At 42.8% G+C, this 24,340-nt stretch overlaps 1 protein-coding gene across 1 annotated transcript in view; it reads left to right on the forward strand.

Moving 5' to 3' along the window:
• The window catches only part of Cc2d2b (coiled-coil and C2 domain containing 2B), a 72,575-nt gene that overhangs the window by 11,828 nt on the left and 36,407 nt on the right, over positions 1 to 24,340 (forward strand). Inside the window, exons 6-16 of the mRNA XM_051146955.1 lie at positions 4,549 to 4,744; positions 4,906 to 5,042; positions 5,145 to 5,273; positions 6,936 to 7,145; positions 9,415 to 9,512; positions 13,788 to 13,928; positions 17,549 to 17,654; positions 17,809 to 17,927; positions 21,252 to 21,429; positions 22,268 to 22,418; positions 23,280 to 23,427. Of these exons, the coding sequence (XP_051002912.1) occupies positions 4,549 to 4,744; positions 4,906 to 5,042; positions 5,145 to 5,273; positions 6,936 to 7,145; positions 9,415 to 9,512; positions 13,788 to 13,928; positions 17,549 to 17,654; positions 17,809 to 17,927; positions 21,252 to 21,429; positions 22,268 to 22,418; positions 23,280 to 23,427 (1,613 nt within the window). The remainder of the gene's footprint in view (positions 1 to 4,548; positions 4,745 to 4,905; positions 5,043 to 5,144; positions 5,274 to 6,935; positions 7,146 to 9,414; positions 9,513 to 13,787; positions 13,929 to 17,548; positions 17,655 to 17,808; positions 17,928 to 21,251; positions 21,430 to 22,267; positions 22,419 to 23,279; positions 23,428 to 24,340) is intronic.

The raw sequence follows: 24,340 nt of genomic DNA on the forward strand, positions 1-24,340 counted from the left end.
AGAAAAGGAGAGAAAAGAAAGAGGTCTCACACACACACACACACACATTCATTCAAAAGATGGATGAAACAGGAAATTTTAACCAACAAGTTTCCACAAGCTTACATATGACAATGATGTTGATTTCAGCTAGGATCTCCTCTGTACAAAGTTCAGCAAGTACAGGCTGCTCTAGGGAGTGGGGGACTCTTTCCTGACCTGCTATGGCTGTTTCCACAAGATCAGCCCGTATGTACACATAGACAGACAATCAGACATATAGACCTGTACCTCTTCATACGCATACTCGGGGGGTGATGCAGAAGGAGCTCCTTACAGACAATTGGCATACATTCATGTAAACCAGACAGATGGACACGTTTACATACAAACATATATCTATATACATATTCACAACTCATGCATGAAGCAAATTCAGTGGACTTTAAACACATTTATTGTCTAGTCATAGTTTTTATACTTCTGAGACAAAGTTCTCTACATCAGAAAAGGAATTACCTCATAGTCAAAAATGACAATTCATCACACACACACACACACACACACACACACACACACAAACCAGATGAATGCAACAGAATAATAAATTACATGTTTTTTCATTAAAACTAAACATTTCTTAACTATGTAGCCATTACATACGTTCATAGTGAGTTCAGAATGACAAAGGTTCACAAGGCTTAAAGGCTAACAGGGTCTAAGCGGTTACACAAGATATATATCTTTTCAATTAGGACTGACATGGCTACACATTTTCCAGCTATCTCTTAGTTTATAGTGATTTTAGGACAATAACTTTATCTCTCTTTCATTCCAAGATACAAAGTAAATTTAGAATGACAATATTCTATGTCATAAGCTGCCAATATTTATGGTGTTTACCAGGATTCATGGTGCCATCTCTAAAGTGAAAGCTTATCTGAAGGCACAAATCTGTCTCAAGCCTAGCGAAGCATCTGGAGGTCCACAAAGCATTTACTGCAGCTGTAAAGTCTCTATTGACTTTTCTACTAAGTCCCTATTAATTTTTCTAAAATAGCTTGAATCAAATCAGGAATCCCATTATCAGGAATTAATTTGTCTAAACAGCAGTGCATCTTCATAACGATCCCATAGGAAGTGTCTTCAGTCAGAGTGGGTAAATACACAGAAAGTGAGGGTTCACATCATGCCAGATCACAGAGAAGATGGGGTGTCAGAGGCTGAAAGCAATTCTGGAGTAAATTGCAGCACAAACCTTGCAAAATCCTGGATTAGCTTCCAGAAAGCCCTCGCGCTTACTGAATGTCCCCAAATCAATGGCTCTCGGCAGTCCTTTCACTGCCTTTGTTGTTGTTATTTCAGGATAAAATTGTGTACTGTCAGCTGTTCATAATGGAGCATAACTGTAATCTCAACATGTGAGAGATGAGGCGAGCCTGAGCTGTGTAGTCAGACCCTGTCTCAAAAAATAAAAACAAACAAACAAACAAACAAAATGAAATGAAAAACAACCAACAAAACAGCAATAAAACCTTATCTTTAAAAAACTTGAACAAAGAAGACACACATGCTACCCAGAAACTTAATACAGAAACTACCAGGGAAAAATAAACAGTCTGAAATCTGTCACAATGTTCTCTGTTGCTCATGTACACCACAGCTTTATATAAACAGGACACTGGACATTCATTCATAGAAGGAACTAGTAAGTGCTGGCTCTGTTTTTCCGGTTGTCCAGCCCAGCTTGCTGGTGGCATGTTGGATCCTGCATTCTTCTCATGCGTCACACCTAGCTCATCGCAAATCTGTCAGTCCCGCTTTTAGACTGCCCCATCATCACTGTGCACTTGGAGCAATCTCTTGCTTTAGCCCTTTCTACGAGTTTCCCGGCTCACTTACGAGGAAAGCACAAGTCTCTTCAGCATTCCCCAAGGCCTGCATGACATGGCCACTTAGTAGCATCCTGTCTTAGTTTCATCTCTTCTGTTTTCCTTCTCCATCACCTAACCCCAGCCACATGGCTCCTCTTGCCCTAGGGACTTCACACTTACTTGTCTGCTTTGCAAGGTCCTCTCTTATATTTGTGTATATATATACTGTGTCCCTTACTACTGTTGGGAGTCCACTTGAATGAGACATGATTAAAGATATTGTGCCTGAAAGTCCTATCTGAAATAATAGCCCTGAACCACCTAGCCCAGAGCTCTCTGTGCCCTTACCCTGTCTTATTTTTCTTCATAATCCTTAATACTGCCCAATACAGATATTTTGTTTATTTAATTTCTTCCTGGAGTGTATTAGGTACTCATGAATATTTGAATATCAAAAATATGTTTTTTTCAATCCTTCCTGAGGTCTTAAATATGAAGCAAGCTGACCTTCCAGCATCTTAAGATATAGGTTAAGGGGTAGGGTTTTCTGGGAAAGGAGAAACATCTGTCCTGGTCTTCCCACCGAGCAGAGAGCAGGAGCCATGTGCTATGACTGGATGCTTTCCTTCACACAGAGCAAGGACAAACGAAGTCAAGCAAAGGTAGGGCTCCAGGCTTAATGGGGCATTCCAGAGTCCAGGTTCGGTGGTTGCTACATGGAGTTATCTGGGAGAGCTATCTTCCTGCCGGAAGGCCATGGGAAGCTACCGTCCCTGTCACATCGAGGAGAAATCTATTTTTCAAGGGGCTGAATTTGAGTGTGGCCCCTACCTGTTGAGAGAAAGATGGGTGGTCCAACCTAACCTGTGACCTAGGGTGAAGTCTGAGGATGTCCTCAAAGGGTTCTGTTCCTCACTTCCTAGCCAGGGAGGGATGCTCCTTCAAAATAGGCAGGTACAGCATCTTCGCTTGTCACACAGTTCACTTTGTGTCCATCTGCATTTAGATCTTCTAGGCTTAGACTCCCTGTCACCCAGCAGCTGGCAGCATAGGAATGTTCTGTTGTGAGTCGCAGACTGAAGACCAGGAAGGTGAGGACTTGAGAAAGCAGCTGTGTTGGATTAAAAGAGAAAGAGTTTGGAACATAGGGCTTATCGAGTCACGATCGTAGCTTGGCCCAAACTGAACACAAAGACAGTTTGGTGAGGCTCATACAGGTGCCTGTAGGGCAAAACATCAGGGGACAAATTGGGGACTCCACTATCCACAGCCATCAGGATTGAGAACCCTGGCCTATAGCAGTGGTGTAGAGGAACATTGACATGGAGGCACCAAGCAAGGGCAGAGAGCCTGTCTTAGTTGGCTGTAATACTATTTAAGGCGCTGTCCTGTGTGGAGATTCGCCCACATACTACGTATGCTTGTTGGCACTATACCTTGTTTGAATCCTAAAAAGACAGCATACAGATGTCTGGATGTCACGTATTTCTGTGATGTCATAAAAAGGAAAGGAAGGAGGGAATTGGGGTAGAATTACTTGATACAAACCCAAGCGATGCCTAACTGTGCTTTGTTTTAATGCTGGGAGGACGCAAGGAAGGAGGGGAAATGAGGAAGAGTGTTGAGAGAAAAACTATGTTTGAAAATGTCATCATGAGCCAGGCATGGTGGCTTTAACCCCAGCATTTAGGAAGCAGAGGCAGGTGGGTCTCTGAGTTCAAGGCCAGCCTGGCCTACAGAGTGAGTTCAGGACAGCCAGGACAACAGAGAGAAACCCAGTCTCAAAAAGAAAAAAGGAAGAAAGAAAGAAAGGAAGGAAGGAGGGAGGGAGGGAGGGAAAGAGAGAGAGAGGAAAGGAGGGAGGCAGGGAAGGAAAGAAGGAAGGAAAGAAGGGAGATCATCATGAAACCCAGTTCTTCATTAATAAAAAGAAAAGTTGTTAAGCCCCCGACTTCAAAATATATTTTTTAAAAAAATGCTAGGATTCATGAAAGATCAGGTAAGGATCTGTAGTCACAAAAATGCCGTGATCCAGCTGTGCTATCACACACGTGATGGGTCACAGAGGCTCACAGCTATTGGGGACACTGAAGCAGGGGGATCCTGAGTTTTATTTTAGGTCAGTGTGGCCTACAAAGTAAGTCCCAGGCTGGCCACAGCAACATGCCAGGTCTCTATCTCAAAATATGGAACCAAAATTCTGCGATTCTACTTTATTGTAAAACAGCTTTTATAGATAATCCTGCATTTCAGAATTTCACTGTAACCATCTTGCCATAGACTTCAGCCTTTCCTCTTTATTATTTCTTCTTAAACACCTTGTAGAAAAATTGTCTACTTTTAAGGTAGTGCTGCTTTGGGGGTGATGAAAACCAAAAGGGAGGTTTGAAGACCACGTAGGTCTTGTGGCCCTAAACCTGCCCTTCTAATGCCAGTCCTGTGCCTGAACCGTTTCCCTAGGGCAGAAGGAGCCTAAGGTGTCATTCTGTTTCAGCAACAGTCACTGGAGAATTGAACAGTGCGCTACAGCAATATATTACATAGCATTAACATAATCTTTATTTTATCAGTATTATATGTTATAGTTTCAGCTAGCACTTGATCCATAGTAAGGCCCTGGAACGTGTCATTTATCTGCATAAATTGTCATGCCGGGAAAGTGTGCAGACTGGTCTTTATTTTTGCTGTTCTACAGAAAACAGTAAGTGATAGTTACTTCGAACACTCTGCATTTGGTGGCAGTTTACAAAGTGTTGCCGAAGGCCAAGATGAGGATTTTATGGAAGAAGTAATTTTAACAGATTTAATTGAGATTAAAGCTGCGGAATGTGAAGATAAAGAACAGATAAAAAACCAAGAGGCATGTATTTTTGTGCCAAGTAGTTCTCCAGGTAAAACACTCCCCCAAATTATACAAGTCATGCATGCTCCATGTTATAGGACACTAGCTTATGTGCATGTTGGAGCAGCAAAAAAAAAAAAAAAAAGATATTTTGTGTGTTTGTTCTCCCACTATGGAGTTTAAAGTGATTATCTAAGTTTTGTCGTTAAGTGGCCAGCCAGCATAAGCTGCCAAAAGGCATGATGCCTCGAATCTTAGAAGATGAAGGATTTTACATTAAGAAAAAGCCAGAGACGTATAAAAAGATGTGCAACAAAATGGAAAATCGTCTGCTCAGCTTACAGGAGGCAAGTATGCCAGCTAATAAGTTAAACCAGTGGCAGATATCATTTGACATTTTTTTTTTAGTGGAATATTCAGTTACTATATATTGTACCTATTTTTGATAGGGAAAATGCTGGTTTGAAGAAAGTGGAGAAATAATGTCCTTACCTTCACCTATTAGGCAGTCTTGGAATTTTAGGCTCAGCACGAGCAAGGAATCCTTGAACCCAGCACTAAAGACTATACATAAGAAGGTAAGCAACAGCGGCCAGTTTACAATAATGCTTGGATAACAGTTCTTGTAATATCAATTACAACTTATATTTTCATGGTTTTATCTTACCTTCTAAGCACACTGAGCCTAGTCATAGAATAGCTAACCTCAGATAAAATGTTAAGTAACCTTTGAGATTATTGAGGTCTATTTAATGGTGGGAAAGATGTGAAGTTAAAACCTCAATACAAAATTTGTATGATCCTCACTTTGGTGGGTTTTTTGGGTTTGTTTGCTTGTTTTTTAAGCACCAAATGAATGGTAACCAAGGGAACCACCACTGTAACTCTTAGCTCTGTGGATTACTCCTGTTTCGTGCATTTTACATAAATGGAACCACTAAAACTTTACTCTATTTGTGTACAGCAATAGTTTGCTTGTTTCTTTTCTATGTAGATCTCAATTGTTTGAGAACCAATTGTTTTGTGCATCTGCTCTTCTGTTGATGGATATCAGGTGTATCCGGTTGTTGGCCATTGTAACAACACTTGCACTCACTGAGGATGACACAAGCTAGAGTTATCTGGGACAAGGAACCCCAGCTGAGACAGTGTCCCTAGCAGACTGCCTGTAGGCAAGTCTGTAGGGCATGTGTACAGTCTGGAGATTGTACACCCTCTCTTCTTCAGGTTGTTGGTGGTCAAGGTCTGTATTACAGCTATAGAGAGCAGACCAAGGCACCATTAATCGCATGTAACTGCTAACAGTGATTAATCTGTTCATGAGAAAAGAGGACTAGTTACCTTTCAAAAATCGCACTGGGTCCAACTTCTAAATAACCCTGAATAGCAATCAAATTCAATGTGCTCTTCAGAGGGGGAAAGCCCTGTTCAAACCCCAACAGCAGATCATTTCTAGCAGACTGATCCAGAGAGAGAGGGGGGGGCGCTCAGTGCTGTCCTTCTGTGGTGGATTCGGTCCTGGGAGTTAGGGTAGATTGTGTGCGCTAAGGAACTCACCATGGTCTCTCAAGTTGCATCACTAAAAGTCTGCCACTTGTCTTTAGACATAATGCTGCAACTGAAGAACAGATTAAGACACAGATGGACCACTTTGCATATAATCTAGGACCTCCAGACTGAAACAATTATAATTGAGGTTCAGTCTAGTATCCAAATGGACCTAACCCTGAGTCTTGTATACAGGAGGGATGGTGTCCTCAGACCACTTAGAGAGTCGGGGTTCCTTTAATGGATTTTTCAGATGATCACCAGTTTTATTCACTTCTAAATAATGTTTTAATAGATGATTCCATTTAACTCTGACTCACAAGACAAAACTCTTACTGCAAAAGTTGTAACACAATTTGCCATGGTGTTCCCATAAAACATTATTTTGGGTCTTGTAAATTGAAAACCTAATATCCATATAAACAGTCATGGTGTGGATGACAATAATTTACAGCAAGATGATTAAGATTCTGGGTTAAAATAAGCTACTATAATAAAAAAGTACTATAAATCTATTTGATTAAATCAAGAGCCTAAAAAAATTTCAAAGATGAACCACTCACTCACTGCCTTTATAGTTCTGTAGCTCTGGGATTTAAATGCTCCCAGCACATTATTTTATATAGAAAAGTCACTTGTGGTTTCAAAGGCAACAGAATCAAATGAACTCCATGCATATTTTTCTTTAAAAGGCAGTGAAATCTGACCTGGGATGCTGTTTTAGGAGCAGAATGGATGGTCAAAGGGAAATGTACCAATTAGATCTTAACATCGTGGGCTTGCAGTTCAGCCACCACCCGCTCTTCAATCAAGAACAAGTGCTCTGTGCCAGGCTGCTGCAGCTCTGCGAGTCTCTTCAGGACAGGCAGAAGCAGAGCTTATCTCAGCTGCTCTATGAGAAGGTGAGGGGGGTCTTGTTGACTTTCCAGGGTCCAACACTTAATCCTAGGAGAGGACGCTCTTGGCATAGAGCGGTTATCAGCAAACAGTCTCCCTTGGTACTTGAATATTTAGCCTGTTAGAACAGCGATTTGACAACAAGTTGGAAGGTTTGACTTATTGAGGAGATGCCCCAAGCCTGCCTCAGAGGACATGCCATTCTCAACCTGTGGGTTATGACCCCCTTGGGGATAGAATGACCCTCTCATAGGGGCCGCCAATGTATATTGAAAAACATACACACTAACATTATGATTCATAAAAGTATCAAAAATTAAAGGTATGAAATAGCAACAAAAATGTTTTTATGGTTGGGGCTTACCACAACATGAAGAAGAGTATTAAGGGTGAAAGCGTTAGGAAGGCTGAGAACCACTCCAGTAGTCAGTTCTACTCTTGGCCCTATGGCTCAAGAAGAACATTTGAAATTACAGTGATTTTAAGAGGCACCACTTTTAAATCTTGCATTAAAATGAGTAGCAGTCTTGAACCTCTGTGAAATAGAAAAGTCTTCTTCTGAGGGTGACTAAGTAGTCATCTTTGGACACCATGAAGAGAGTTGTAAGTGCTGAAGAAACATCAGAGATGTATCCATCGTTTATTGCAGCTCCTCTCATCTGAGCCTTCTTTGGGTTCCTCATACCCAAGCATTCTGTTAATGAATATTTTTTTTTTAGAAGAAGAAAAATTGTTGGTCTCATTCACCCAAGTATGCTTGAAATCAAATAGTACATATTTCAGTAACCATGCAATGTTGACAGAGCCACCAGGGATCTCATAAAGTTATATATGAATTGTACCTTAATAAGTGTACGCTTGTTCATACAAGTATAGCCTGCTGTGGTGGTACACACAATAGTAGCAGTTCTTGGAGGCTGAAGGGGAAGAGTGCTTTAAGTTTGAGACCAGCCTGGGATAGATAGCAAAACCCTCCTTAAAAAACAAAAAACAGAAAAACAAAAAACTGTGAGTGCAGAAATCCCAGAACTTGGTTCATCTGTCTGACTTTTGTGTTATTTATTGTGTGGGAGAATTTAATAGATGGAGGAAATGCATTAGTAGCATGGGCATAGTCCCTATGAATACCAAAGATTCTAAGTTTTAATGCAGTGTGGTCATGGAGTTCACACATAGAAGCGCTAATTCTGAAGTTGATACATGACCTTGGGAGGAATTTTATTTACAGATTTCTGCTCTATATAATGTACCTAGCAAATTACCTCATCTTTAAAATTGTATGTATTGGAGCTGGAGAGATGGCTCAGAGGTTAAGAGCACTGCCTGCTCTTCCAAAGGTCCTGAGTTCAATTCCCAGCAACCACATGTGGCTCACAACCATCTATAGTGAGATCTGGTGCCCTCTTCTGGCATGCAGGCATATATGAAGGTGAAACACTGTATACTTAAATAAATAAATAGTTCTTAAAATTTGTATATATTGACAATAATTTGTATCTCCATAGAGTGGTATCTACTAATACAATTACAGAGAGACTTTATCTCTATTGTTGATATTCATGGATTTCTGCATAAAAAAATCTGTTTGAAATTACTGTTTGTCACATATTTCCACACTATAGGCTTCTGAGTCAATCCATACTCTGTTAGCCAAGAAAATTGATCATTTAAGGGCAACTGATAGTGTCTGGTATCTGACAGACCAAATTATAGATGGTTTTCTATTCATTATTATGACGTGTGTGTAACCTGTAGTCTTTTATTCTATGTGTAACTCAGAGCTAGGTATTAGATGAAATTGAGCTTCAACTTGATTATTTGTCTCCAAAGGTGAGCCTGGTGGCTACCACCACCATTTCAGTACTGACTTGCAGAACTGTCTTTTTTGTTTGATTGCTTTTTGTTGGTGTTGGTGTTGGTTTGTTGGGACAAGTTTCTTTGCATAGCCTTGGCTGTCTTATAACTCAACTCTGTAGACCAGGCTGGCCTCCAACTCACAGAGATCGGCCTGCTTCTGCCTCCAAAGTGCTGGTATTATGGCATATGCCACCACTGCTCTGCAAAGAACTGCTATTACATTTATTTACTATTATGTATGTAGTCTTGCCTTGTTTTCATTACTAAATTTAATTATTAAATTATGAAAGGTAGGAGGACAAAATTTACACTCATGTGAATCTGTTGCACACATCTGGACTTAAATCTTTACAGGTGAGTTAAAGTGACAGTCACACGTATATGAAATACAGCAAAAACTTCTTTTCTTGATTGCAGCTGAAAGCACTGACAGAAGCTACCAAACTAGCAAGTGAAAACCCAGAAATAAATCAGCTTACCAGAAATTCGTTACAAGATTATTATTGGCAGATAAGGTAGGTAGGCTTTGAGTGAGTCCTGTTATGTATCAAACATTTATTAAGTGACTTCCTTCGATGACATGTTGTGATTGCTTTTAGATATATAAAATTTGAAAAATAGAACTTCCTATTCTTTAAGAGATTACAGAAGTGTTGCTAGTTTTTCCTTAAGACTCATGTTTATATAGAAATAATTCATAGAACTACCATGAGAAAATACTTAATAAAAAGCTTTCCAAAATTTCTGAAGAGAAAGACTAGAGCTGGAAAGTATAGGTGGTGATTTGAATAGGTATAGCCCCATAGATTCATGTGTTTGAAAGCTTGGCCTATAGGTAATGGCATTTCTAGGAGGCGTGGCCTCGCTGGAGGAAGTATGTCACTGTGGGGGCGGGCTTTGAAGTCTCCTTTGCTCAAGCTCTACTCAGTGTGGAATGCCAGTCTCCTCCTGGCTACCTTTGGATCAAGATATAGAACTCTTGGCTCCTCCAGCACCATGTCTGCCTGCACACTGCCATGCTTCCTGCCATGATGATAACGAACTAAACCTCTGAAACTGCAAGCCAGTCCCAAAGAAGTGTTTTCCTTTTATAAGAGTTGCCATGGTCATGGTCCCTTCACAGCAAGAGGAAACCCTAACTAAGACAGAAGTTGGTACCAGGGACTGGGTTATTACTGTGATAGGCCTGACCATGCTTTTGTTTGGAGGGATGTGGGTTTTGGAGACTTTGGACTAGAAAAGCAGTGGATTGCTTTAAGCAGAGCTTGATGGACCATGCTAGTAAGAACATGGAAGAGAGTGGTGCTGGGGGTGGTTTGAACTGTGGGAGCCTGTCTCAGAAAGGTTTCAGAGGAAAAGAACTTTATTATGTTGCCTAGAGATTGTTCTTGTGATATTTTGGTAAAGAATGTGGCTGCTTTTTGTCTTCATCAGGAGAGTCTGCCTGGGCCTAAGGTGAAGAGATTTAAACTAATTGTATTGACAAAGAAAAGCTCAAACAGCCTGGTATAGACTCCGTTCTATGGTTCACTCTGATGAAGAACCTTTTGATCAAATGTAGCAAGCTGAGAAAGGAAAAATACAAAAATACAAAATTCAAGGGCTAAAGGAGCACCAGGAAGTGGAATGGAATTAATCCTGTGTTCAAAGAGATAAACAGATTAAAGATGTTAAATATGATTAAGGGAGTGGTGACCTCAGGGGAAGATTCCACCAGATAAGCTTCCATCTTGTGAAAAGGATGTTTCCCAACAGCCATTGCCACCTATTCTAAATTTACAGTGCATTTGTGGTTGTAGAAGGGATACTTATATCATGCTAGATGTTATTATGGCCTGGTATTGTTTATGCATTTACAGTTGTACAAGGCATAGTTATATCATGTTAGGCCTTATTATAACCTGGTTATTGTTTTCATTTGGACATAAGGAAATATGACAGTCTGTCAAATTGACAAGGGGTGGATTGTGATGGCTATTATCAACCATAAACTTGACTGTATCTGGAATGAACTACAGTCCATACACACCTGATCTGGATCTTGAGTCAGGAAGACAACCCAGATCTTGCAACGTAATGAGCATAATTTTAAAAATCTATAACAAAAATGAATTAAAGACATTTTTAGGTCAAGAGAAAAAAAAAAAAAAAAAAAAGAAAGGAAGGAAGGAAGGAAGGAAGGGAAGAAGGAAGGAAGGAAGGAAGGAAGGAAGGAAGAAATGCTTAGGTCTCGGTGTGGTGGTACACCCTGACAAGCTCAGCACTTACAAGACAGAGGTATTCAGATCTCTGAGTTCAAGGCCAGCCTGGTCTACAGAACAAGTTCCATGACAGTCAAGCTTAGTCAGTGGAGGAAACCACGGGAAACAGAAAGCTGGTGACGTTGTAATAGAACATTGCAGCCCCAGCAAACAGCAGGACTTGGCAGCTTCCGCCGTGTGGTTCTGGCTTTAGAGTCAAGAATTCTCCCTCCAAGACTAAGGAAAGTTGCCAAGGCCAGGTGTGTGGCAGGGGTGCCCCTGCATGGAGGTCCAGAGAGGCCACTGTGTGAAGCGATGTAGGTAAAGCCTGGTTTATCTTGGGAGAGCCCAAGAGGTAAAAGATGCCAGAGCTGTGGGATACCTGCCAAGGAAAGCTGCTAACAGGGAGTGGAACCAGCCCAAGAGAAAGAAAGAAGTTGCAGTCAACAAAACTTGAAGGAAGTCCGAGATCTGGAGAGATACAGAGTTACCATCTGGCTTTCTGTCTTACATCGGCCCAGTATTTCCTCACTGTGCTCCCTTCCCTACACTTTTGAATGGTAGTGTGTGTGTTGTGCCATGATATGTGAAAATATGTGATCTGGGTTTCTATTTTGACTTTATAGGGGATTATGGTTAAGAGATTGCATGAATCTCAGAAGATTGAACTTTAGACTTTGGACTTTTAAACCTTGTTGAGACTGTGATAGACTGTGGGGACTTTTGAAGTTGGACTGAATGCATTTTGAATTATGTTATGGCTACAAGCCTATGGGAGACAGGGAGTAGAACGTGGTAGTCTGAGTAGCTGTGCCCACCCCCACCCCCCATAGATTCATGTGTTTGAATGCTTGGCCTATAAAGAATGACACTATTAGGGGGTGTGGCCTTGTTGGAGGAAGTGTGTCACTGTGGGGGTGGGCTTTGAGGTCTACTATACTCAAGTTCTGCCCAATGTGAAGTACCAGTCACTTCCTGGCTACCTTCAGATCAAGATGTAGAACTGGCTCCTCCAGCACCATACTGCCATGATGGTAATGGACTAAACCTCTGAAACTGTAAGCCAGCTCGAATGAAATGTTGTCCTTTATAAGAGTTGCCTTGGTCATAGGGTGTCTTTACAGCCATGGAAACTCTAATTAAGACAGTAGGACAACTGAAAAGGAAACTCACTCAAGGACTTGGTTTAAAAGCAGGTCTAAGCAGACAGAAAAGTCAGTGAACCTGAAGATAAGCGTATAGAAAGTCTGTGAAGCAGAAAATCATAGCCTGGGCTACCCGAGACCAGTTACCTAGACTGACACATGTCACAGGAGCTCCACAAGGATGCGACAGACTTGAGGAGGCTGGAATCCATGGTTGGGGAGAATAAGTCACAGGAGGATACTGACCTAAGAGCAAGCAGACAGGAAGCAGAGAGAGAAGAAAGGAAGGTGTAGGCACAAGAGGCATTCCATACAGTCTAGTGACCCACTTCCTCCAGCAAGGTGCCACCCCCTGCCAGGGAGACAGCGAGATCACGGGTCCATTGTTAGTTAAGTTAGAATCCTCAAGCTTTAGTCACTTAACAGTACATCAGTGGGGGGTCCAAATGGGTTGTTGGTAACCGTATTGGGAGGAGGTGGGGTCCTTTAAAGCTGGTTAGGCCATGAGGGGCCCATGGTCATGATAGGGCGGTGGGTTTTAATGTCTTAATACAAGAGCTTTTGGGAATGGATTCTGCCCACCACCAGGGAAGTGATCCAGGTTGAATAATGTGTAGAGTTTCTCTACCCCCCAACCCCCCCAGTATTTCAAATAACAACAGTCCTTCCACAGCACCTCCCTGGAATGTCTAATACTCAGCGTTGTCCTCACCATTCCTTCTCATCAAAACCTCTTAAGAGTCTGAGATCTGAAAGTGTCTGAACTGTTTCTAAATTAGTGGCTGGGGGCTGCTCAAATAGAACTTACTAGACGGCAAGATAAAACTTATCGGAGCACGTTCTTGTATCAGAGCAAATAAAAGCACCAGCTAGTTTATATACAGTGTTGTCATCAACAGTAGAATCCCAGGCAGAAATGATCTAAAGTGTCACATAGATAGCACGAAACATCACCAAGGTGCCAGGGCCTCTTGGCCCCTTTCTTTTACTGTTGCTTTCTTCCAACATCTATATGTTCCTTTGGGGTCTTGCAGACTCCTCAGATAGGATCTCTCTCTCTCTCTCTCTCTCTCTCTCTCTCTCTCTCTCTCTCTCTCTCTCTCTCTCTCTCTTCCCCTCTCCCCCTCTCTCTGTCTTTCCCTCTCCCTCCCTCCCCCTCTCTCGGTAGAAAGCTCACATTTTAGCAGAGCACTTTAGAATGGTGGTAAAACCTTTGCAGAGTACATTTCTACTGGGTTTTCAGTGGATAAAAGAAAGGCATCCTAAGATAGAGGTTTCAGATGTGGGTATAGTAGGGGAGCAGATGAGCTGGGTCCAATAAGTTCTTCTACAACGTTCCAAGTGACTTACAGTCTTATCAGTTCTGATCTAGCAGCCCACCCTTGGTCTGCAATTATTTTCACAGTGACACAAAGCAGCTGTATGACGCAGAAAGGGAAAAGGACCACTCTCTGCTGCACAGTGTCTTACAGACTTGGAAACAGATGAAATCTCTCCGGCAAAAGCAAGGATTTACAAGCACCCCAGTAAAGCTACAGTTTCATAGGTAAGTGACCACTCTGTTTGTGCTTATTGGCCTCTGAGGAAATTCTGTGAATCCTGAGAATTTACACTGACTGGAAAAAGATGGCAAAGAAACATAACTGTTTCACATACTCAGTAAAGGCCTGAGTGAATGAGTGAATCTTACAATTCAGCTATAATGTGGCTTGATTTATAAGTGGTCAAAGGGTTTGGACAGACATGGGCCAGAGGCAAGTGGATGAAAGATTGCCACATGAAGGAATGCTTTTCAACAAGCCAGAAAGAAATGTAAGTTAAACAGTATTAACATACTGTTCAAATGGCTAAAAATGAAAAAGTCATTAACAAGTGCTGCCAAAGATGCTGGAGAGGAAAAATCTCCACTCCCTGCTGATGGGCACAGAAGTGGTGTGGCACCTTCTCATTAAATTGAACATGGACCCAGCAATTGTACTTTGCATATAAGACACACCATATATATAATGTGGTGAAATGTATTATAAGTAATTAGACTGAGTCACAAAAGTGTACTTACCAAATGGGAATTCTAATTCAGAATTAAATTTGTTAGCCATATAAGCTATTCATGAGCTCCAGAGAAATAACGAGGTACCTCCTGACAGCCTTTTGTCCCGAGTCTATCTTTTTCAGAACTGGTAAGGGCGAGCGTTGTTTCAGGTGGCCAGGGAAGGTGTGTTTTCTGTTGTTCTTCTTGCACAGTAGCTTTTGACAAAAGTGCTTCAGTTTGCAAACCCAAGCCAGTGTGGAATTTCACCCCGAGCCCCTGAATCAGTTGGAGCTTGAACTTGCTTCCAATCTTTTAAAGCAACTCGACAGACCCATGCACAGAGGATACCATAAGCCTGTTCAGAATTGTGGCACATGGTACATGTTCACCAAGTCCTGTCCTCACTGCTCTGAACTCCATCCCACCGGAGGCCCTCGGTGTTGGCTCTTCCTAGCATTCAACACACTCAGGCTGGGACTCACCTCTCCACAGCACTTCTGCTTAGAAACCCCATATTTGACCATGTCCCCTGGATGGGGAGGCCTGGTGGCACTCAGAGGAAAGATAGCTGGCTACCAAGAAGAGAACTGATACCCTATGAGCATACACAGGGGGAGGAGGTCCCCCTCAGTCACAGTCATAGGGGAGGGGGGTAAGGGGAAAATGGGAGGGAGGGAGGAATGGGAGGATACAAGGGATGGGATAACAATTTAGATGTAATATGAATAAATTAATAAAATATATTTTTTAAAAAAGAAACCCCTAAACTCTGTCCCAAAGTGTCAGTGACTAGGTTGGTGCTAGCCAGGCTTAGCTCCAGTGATCCTAAGTTGGAACGGCAAGTTTAAGCATTTTATCGGTCAGATCAACTAGAAAGGCAGTGTGTTGAATGTTCCCAAAAATTCTTCTTCCTGACTAACTTTACCATTCTTGTACTAACGACCAACCTGGTCCCAGTAGATTCTAACTGAATGGGACTGTAGCCACCTCTCCAGGAAAGACTGGATCTATGACATGGTGTCCATGGGTGTGAGCCCTCCACCCCTATCTAAATAAGTCAGTGTGTGTGTGTGTGTGTGTGTGTGTGTGTGTGTGTGTGTGTGTGTGTACTATTTTTAAAGGTAGAGAGAAACTGAGCCAGTTGCTACCAGCTACTGTCCCTCACCACAACACTGATAAATACAGAGAACCCAGGTTCTTTGTACAGAAAATACCAGTGGTTCTCAGCCTGTGGGTCACAACCCCTTTGGGTTCTAATGACCCTTTCATAGGGAATGGTTCACAGATACCCTGCATATCAAATATTTATATTACAACTCATAACAGCAGCAAAATTACAGTTATGCAGTAGCAATGAAATAATATGGTTGAAGGCCACCACATCTGTATTACAGGGTGGCAGCACATTAGGGTGTTTGAGAACCACCGGTGAGTTACTGTTTTCCCCTGTGTCCTGCTTCTACTGCCTGGAGAAGGTTCAGATCACCGAGAGGTGCCTAAGAGGAGAAGGCAAATGCAAGCCACACAAGAGGAGACCCTGCACTTACTAAACAAACCAGAAACTTGTCGTTTTCCAAACGGTCCAGAGTAAAAAGGAGTCCACAAAACCAAGACCACTCCTCCTCAATAACTGTCTGAAAGGGATTCTAGTCCTAACAGCCTCATGACATGTGACTAATGGCACCCAATAGAGATTGACTAATAGCTTACTGATAACACTGGTTCTCCAGAATCCCATCCATTAGTGTCACTGGAAGCCTGACCTCCGCTGTTCCTGTTTAGTTGGTATGGTGTATGGTTCAATCTCAGGCCTCTTAACACCGCATCTCTCTGAGTGATTTAATATGTTACAAAGTTTGTGAGCCATTGCATTAAAGAACAGGAAGTCATCTGATTCACGATTGCTGGGATGTGCACTTTACACAAGACACCGAAGGCATTCAGGCCTCCAGTCAGCCTGATTGTGAGATGAGAGTAGGCCTAGATGCTTCAGTCATTTGTCACAATTCTGTAGCGTCCCTGTGTCCAAGGGTAAAGCATATTAACTTTTCAAACAGCTCTGCTAAGACATACTTCACAGTTTATCATTTTTTTAGTATATCCCACAGTCTGAAAGCACTCACATCACCTGAAAAAAAAAAAGTTGCCTTCCCGTTTGTAATCACCCCTCAAATGTGTGGACAGGTCTCTCAGGGACTATACCCTGGTGAGGAATTGCTGGATCATGTGGCACTAATCTGGTTAGCATTCTGAGGAACAGCCAGACTGCTTTCCAGAGTAACTGTGCCCTTCTATACTCCGAGCAGAGGTCACATCATCCCAAAAGATTTCCTCCTAAAGCTTAAAAACAACAACAACAACACATACACACACACACACATGCACACACGTGCGCACACATACACACACACACACACACACACACACACACACACACACACACACACACACACACACACACACACACACACACACACACACACACACACGAAGCTTTGAACTGAAAAGCACAAAACCCCTTAATCAAGAAAATTCAGCTCCCAGGACAGTCGCTATCTGAAAACATTCAAGTAAGTGGAGCTTGGTTGAATTGTAGTAGTGCCCATTGCACTGAGCAGTGAGAATGGAGCCGATGTGTAGCAGGTACTCAGGGCTCTGAGTAGGAGAGGAAACAGTCCCAGCACTGAATTTCTTATTGTTAGTGCAGCAGCTGCGCCCCCCCCCCCACCCTCGCCCCCTTCCCCCCTCTCCCGCTCCCCATGAGCAACTGGGCCGTGCAGTCACTGTCATTTTCACCTACCTCTACACCAGGTTGTTTGCGTAGCATAGACTGTGAGAGAAGATCCCAGACGTGTGGCCGTCACCCTTTACTTTACATATCCCATTCCTCTGGCTATTTTTCTCACCCGAGGAGGAACGCTGGTGGCAGACTTACCGACGAGGAAGAAATGATGAAAACTGCCAAAATGCTTAGGAAGTTTGTTTTCCAAATTTATCTCTCAACAACTCCAAATACCTATATTGTTTCTACTCTAAACAAAAAAATTTTTGCATTTATTTATTTAGTTAATCACGCTACAGCCTGAACCCTGCCCCTCCCTCCTCTTTAAACAATTTTATTTATTGTTAATTAGGCTAAAAATGAGCACGTGGGATGAGCGGAGCCAAGCAGGAAGGACAGAAGTATCTGGGGAAGAAAGTGAAGACACTCCGGTTCAGAACGAAGACACGCGGGAGGAGGTTTGTAGTACGCGTGGTGACGCCCACCGGGCTAACTAGCTAGGGGATTTTGTTGCTTGGCACATGCATCTTGGAATTTGCAGCAATACCACACAAGTACAAGGGTAGACAGTTTATGTGGTAAATTACATGTCCTTCTGTTTTTGGTTTCTAGACTCTCCCCCTTCCAGCTTCAGACCTCGAAGGCATGGAAATTGAAAGGACAAAGCCAATCACTCTGGTGCCACAACTTTCTTTCACAGCAGAATTAACAAACCTATCCAAGTGTTCACTGTAAGCACCGTAGAGAACTGTTTCTTCATTGCCCATTATGGACTGTGTTGTTCCTAATAATGATGTCAGGTCTCTTGAGTACCATTTGTTTGACACCCACCATCAGGTTTGCATATCCACATGTTCACCTTTCACTGCCCCCAAAGCTCAGTGGAGTTTGATGATGTCCTTGTCTTGGAAATGGGGGAGTTTATCCTAAGGGAAGGTAAAGTTGCTCCTGGCCACATAGCAAATACATTCCTAAGGGAGGACACAGGCCATTTTAACTTGCCATAAAACCTATACTGTCTTCACTAGCATTAGTAAGTCTTATACTTTGTCATGGCAGTAGTATTTATTCAGGCAGCAATGGGGGATATAAGGCACTGTTAAGTAACATTGTATTGTTGCCTTGCCCGTTACAGAACGCCTAGCATTGTATCAAGACGGCCCCTGGCCACCTGGACAGGTTCTTTTTCTTTTTTCTTTCTTTCTTTTTTCTTTTTTCTTTTTTTTTGACAGTACAAATTCCATTCCTTTCCAGATCTTCTTCCTCATCCTTGCCTTTGACATTATGCATAAACAAATATAATGCCCATTTTTCTCATCCACTAGGCTTATGGGTCCCATCTGTCCTAAACAGGATATTGCAGCTTAGGGCACTGAACTGCATCTAGTTTTCTACATCTCTATCCCAGAGGAGGCAGGATGATTTCATCTTTGAGTATTGCGAATGCATCATTTAGTACAGAGTTGGAACACGGATGACGCCCCAGTAACTAGTCACACTTATAAGCAAATGGATGGATGGTTATATTGAAAGACAAACACAAAGAAGAGCAGACGGAGGGCACAATTATTACCACCTTCTTTCTGAGCAGAGTGGCCCAGCAGAAATAGAGCAGCCTTTTATTTGTCCTGGAGCTCCTTTGCATGAGGGCCTAAGATAATTTATTAGGTAAAACATGTACAAAACGTCCACCAAAACAAAAGCAGGGAAATAAATCATGAAAAGAAATTGGAGAGGATATGGGAGGGGCCGCAGTAAAGATACTGCCACTCTGTTTGGGAGAAGATTTTTATTGTGAATAAGAGAGAGAAAATATCCAGAGGCATCAAAAAGAGTCCAGAGCAGAGAAAAAGACAAGTAGACAAGGTGTGGTCAGGCTATCTACAGGAGGGGAGAAAGTACCAGAGGGCAGAGAATGGAGTGGTAAGGCAGTGTGAGAGAGAAGGCGGTGGACAAATCATGCAGCTTGTTTTTTTTACTTTATTATCTTGTATTTTTTCGAGACAGGGTTTCTCTGTGCAGCCCAGGCTGTCCTTGAACTTGCACTGTAGACCATGATGGCCTCGAACTCATAGAGATCTGCCTGCCTGTTCCTCCTCAGTGCTGGCATTGAAGGTGTGTGCCACCATTGCCCTTAAGATCATGAAGAGTGTAAGGAGGTGGGAGGAAGGACCCGGTGATGGTAAACCCATTTCACAAGTCCCTGAGGAATGCTGGCTTCTAATCGCCAGAAACCCTCCTACGGTCCAGCTTGAGCTCATATCTAGACATGTGGAGATCCTGGGACCTGACCGAGGAAAAGAGGATATGCATGACAGAAAACCTGGAAGAGGCACAGTAGGGTTACGGCAAAATACAGGAAATATAGCTTTGCAAAGCAGTTGCCATCATATAGTGTGGCTGCCCCTTCACAGACAAACAAAATCGATTCTTTAGAAAAGAGTAAAGTGTTGATGCCAAGGCCAGAAGTGGGAAGAATACAGAGACGAGGGAGGATTACAACAGAAGAAAAGGGGCGCCATTTCCTGGAGATAATATAATTCTGAGTTGGTAAATTTTCATAACGTGGAAAGCACAGCCTGAGATCTTTATAGATCTTATGGCCCTCAGCAATTAGGATGTCCATACAAGATTTGACTTTCAAATGTGCTCGGTTTATTCAAACAAACACTCCTTACACTATCATGCTAATACAAAAAGTTAAAGCAGACATCTCACCAAGCAGAGAACAGTTTTTGGGGCAGAAATGCTGCTGTAGGTTTCACTGGGGAACCTTCTGTGGCGTGAACACTCTGAACCCTGTAGGCTCAATCCACATCTGCAGTGAAGTCCTTCGGCTGTGGCAGGCCGGAGGAAGGCATTGATGGAGGTCAGAGGCCAGGAAGTCCCCAAGAATGCTGCCCAGTGGCCTCTAGGAGCCCAGTGACAATGCTGGAAGTCCAACGGCCACTGAGGCCAGGACCGCACACAGTCTCAAAGTCTTGCTGATGGTGTCAACACAGAGGGGACAGGAGCCGTGTCTTGGGAGCATGGCAGTGTGACCCTAGAGACCATTGCCAAAATTCCAATTTTCGTATCATGTCATTGGGCAGTAGCTTTAGGCTATCAGGGCCCACTGATCATGGCTGGCTCATCAACACATCTTGGGGTTACTTCATTAAAATATCAAGGCCAGCCCCTGGCAGGGCCCCTATCTGAGGCAGCTTCCCAGGAGCTTGCTTCTAAGGCCTGTCTCTTACCCTAGCTGCCCAGTGGTAAGCTTAGGCGTCATATCTCAAATCACAGAGAATGGCTTTTGAGTTACACCAAATGGTTTCTGAGTTATACAAAATGTTTTTTTTTTTCTTTAATTATGTGTATAACACATAATCTATTTGTGAGTTCACTGTTAAAACTACTTTCAGAGACAACACACAGGGCAGCTTTCTCTGGAGTAATTGGGAAGGTGGGGGGAGACAAAAAGAAGGTTGAAGAAACATGTTTGTTGTCCCCTGACCTTCCAAGAGGGTTACAAGAAGATGTGTAGACAAACAAAGGGAAGAGAGACTCTGACCCTCCCATAAACTGAGGGGGTGGGGGTGTTTCAGGCCTGGGCCCAGGGCTTACCTCCCAATAACAGTTCTAAGATCAAGCCTTAATGCTCACCAGGTAGCCTTGTGGCCGAGAAGATTAAAAACTTGGGTTAGGCGACTGGATGGGCATAGAGAAGACAGGGACCTCCTGTCACTCGCTGGGTGATTTATGACCAGCAAGTGTTTCCAGAGACCTCAGGAAAGTGGCACAGTGCCTCACCTATTGTAGTGTTCAGAGAAACAATGGTTTCCCTGTGGGCCGGCAGCAAAGGGGCAAACACAGCATGAAGCCTAAAGGATTTACAGTTCCTTTAACAGAGAAAACAAAGGTGCACTTGAACTTGAGTTTGTGTGGTGGTGTTGATGATGTCATTCTTTTTTTTTTTTTTTAAACATCCTAAGATAATTTTGAGGGAAAAATAACATTTTACATTGTCTCTGCTTTTGTGGGTCATCTAATATTTTGATTTTTTTTTTTTTTAGATATGAGCAAAAGAGGAGAGCCAAAATTCAGAAGCTTAAATATTTTATCAAAATATTTTACAATGGCAAACAGGTTTCTTGCACTTCAGTATCTCCCCTACAGTTTGATTTTAAAGTTATGTTTCAACAAATTTTTAACATTCAGCTGATATACTGGCCTGAAACAATTTGCTTGGAGGTATGCCATTGCCATGTATATTTCTGTCTTATTTTATGCCACATGTGTCATTTTTTTCTTGTTAACTTCTGTTATTTATGATAGGTTATTTATGTTCTATTAAGGAATGTCTGATTTCTATAACTAACAATGGATTTACAATTAATAAATGCATAATTCACCTCTGTTACAGCCTTTCATGTCTTAAGTACAAAATTTGTTTGTCAGTGCTCCACATAATTCTGTTTGGCTAATATTCCTGCCAGCCTGGGCATGGCAGTGCCACTCTTCACTCTGAGTGAACTATTTAAGCTGCATTAAGCAATAGAGCTATTGTGGGTGTCAAACAATCACTACGCAATTTTCCAGCCCTGACTTGGTGGCTTTAGTCTCTTGGCAGGTTGGTTGTTGCTGTTGTTGCTCCTCCTCCTCCTCCCCCGCCTCCTACCCCTCCTCTTCCTTTCTCTGGGTTCCTTTAAGAAATCAGGCAGATTACCACCCAACAGACCTCTGGTCTCATTGGCTCACATGGTTGAATACTTAGCCCTCTGTTGGTGGCATGATCTGGGAAGGCTGTTGAACCTTTAGCGGGTAGAGCCTTGCTGGAGGAAGTGAGTCAATGTAAAATATAAGATGAGGTTTTCTAGCCTGTCCCCACTTCCTGTTCTTGCTCCGCTTTGTGAGCGCAGTTGCAATGTGGCCTGCCAGTTTCCTGTTCCTGCCTTAACTGTGTGAATGAAATAGAAAGAAGTAACGCTACTTATATGTGCAATGACAAAAATGTGTTATTGGGAGTTCTATTTTTCTACTGTTTTTGTTTTGCATTTTGGTGAGTTTCAATCATTTCTTTTATATTTAGGTTTATGAGATAAGTAAAAGAGAAAGTTTACTGGTTAAATTATATCTGCCTTTACCTAACAAGACAGAGCTGAAAGGAAAGACTGTCCTGGAATATACAGAATTTAGTTCTGATAAACTGGTCATACCTATGGATGGAGGCGTAGGAAGCAGTGAGTTTGTTTAAAATCTCCTCCCCTCGGCTTTCTTCATGTGTACTAAATCCTAAATGACCCTGGGTCATGCTCATGAGTAAAGAATCCTCGCTGGGTATTCTGTAATAAAACTTTTCCTGGGGAGATGCAACACACACACACACACACACACACACACACACACACACACACACACACACACACACACACACACACACACCTACTTGCCCCAGAGAGGGAGCCCACAACAGACCCAAGTATGGGTACCACCAAAGTCCTCAGGATTGAGTGGCAAGTGCTCTTAACCACTGAGCCAGCCCTCCTGCCTGTCTGCCTTTTGGTTTTTGAGTTTTGGGGTGTTTTTTTTTTTCAGCCAATGATCCTTTCTTACTGGAAGCCAGTCCCAGGGAGAATGGTTACAATATCCCAGGCATGAAAAAATGGAGAGGCGCTCATCTCTGTGTGTGGCTTAGTATTTCCTCTCACCTGCAGTCTAAGGCAGTCCTCCTCACAGCATCTCGGAGGAGAGGGAGGAGTACTGAGATGGAGCCCAGAAGCTGCCATTGGGTGACCTTCCACCTTTGCTCCTTTCTTGTTAACTGAGTCTCCCTGAACCTGCCAAGCAGAGCATCAGTTTGGCGGGGCTAGCTGGATAGCTGAGTGTCAGGACCCACCTGTCTCTGCCTCCTCAGCTCTGGGATTACAGACAGCTTCCTTGTAGGTTCCAAGGATCCAAACTCATCTTTATGCTTGTGCAAGAGGCAATTTACACACCAAGTCATTGTCCTGGCCCCTCAACTTGTGTGTTTCTAAACCAGTGATGTGTTCTAAGTGTGGTTCTTTGTTTCGTTTTGGTTTTTTTTTTTTTTTTTTCCACAGATGTGCCTTTTAATCTTGAGGGAAGTGACAATGAAGAACTTTGCCTTTTGACCTCAGGGAAACTTAGCTATTCTCTCTCATGGGCTTTAGATGAAAATGGAATCCCCCTGACACCCGTGTCGCAGTCGCTGAGATCAGCATACTGTAGGTAATGAACTGTGTGTTTGACACATCCTTCTACAGCTCAGCAAGACATCCTATGAGAAATGCGTATAAAGGGGGGTACAAACAGCAGTAGGGTGTTGACTTTTCTTTGGACTCATCCCACTGTGACAGTGTTTTATGTGGAGGACGATGTGTTTCTTTACTGCCCAGGTTTACAGTCACATGGACAGCTAGAGAGGCATTTCCATAGTCCTTAACTTGCAGGCAAAGGCCCAGACTCCCCAAGAGTTCATTTCTGGGGATTTAAATTTTCCCAGTCATTCTGGATTGCCAAAGAATCATTTATGGATTATCAGCTTGGTGGACGGAGAATTCTAGAATTCCAGGATGTACTTCCAGTGCTCTGTCTGCACAGTGCAGCCTTTAGTTCTCCAATTGGCTCTGAGCTAAGAGACAGTGTGGCTGACTTGGTGTTTGTGGAAATGGTTTCCTGCTGATGGGGGTTTTGCCTCAGCCCACAACTGAGTGCCTGTGAGGCCACTGCTAGGAAGGTTCTCACCGTCCTAATGCTGCGACCCTTTAACACGGTTCCTCATGTTGTGGTGACCCCCCCCCCAACCAAAAGATTATTAAGTTGCCACTTCATAACTAAAATTTCACCACTGGTATGAGCCATTATATCTGAGATGCAGGGTACCTGATAAGTGACCCCCAAAGGGGCTGCGACTCACCGGTTGAGAACCGCTGCTGTAGGGTAGCTAAGGAAGCCACTGCAGCATGGTTCTGAGGTTTGTGATATTTAATGAGGCAGATGTCATGGACTACCCTGAAATCCAATGACATGTCCCTTTTTTAGAAGGTAAGTTGTGTAAGTTTTTCTCGCCAGTCTACTTGTGAACATTTAAGTTTTGCCTCAAGCCCTGTGTTTTGGAGCAGATGGGCTACACTGTCCCAAG

The sequence above is a fragment of the Acomys russatus genome, chromosome 5, assembly GCF_903995435.1.
Source record: "Acomys russatus chromosome 5, mAcoRus1.1, whole genome shotgun sequence".
Taxonomy (NCBI): Eukaryota; Metazoa; Chordata; class Mammalia; order Rodentia; family Muridae; genus Acomys; species Acomys russatus.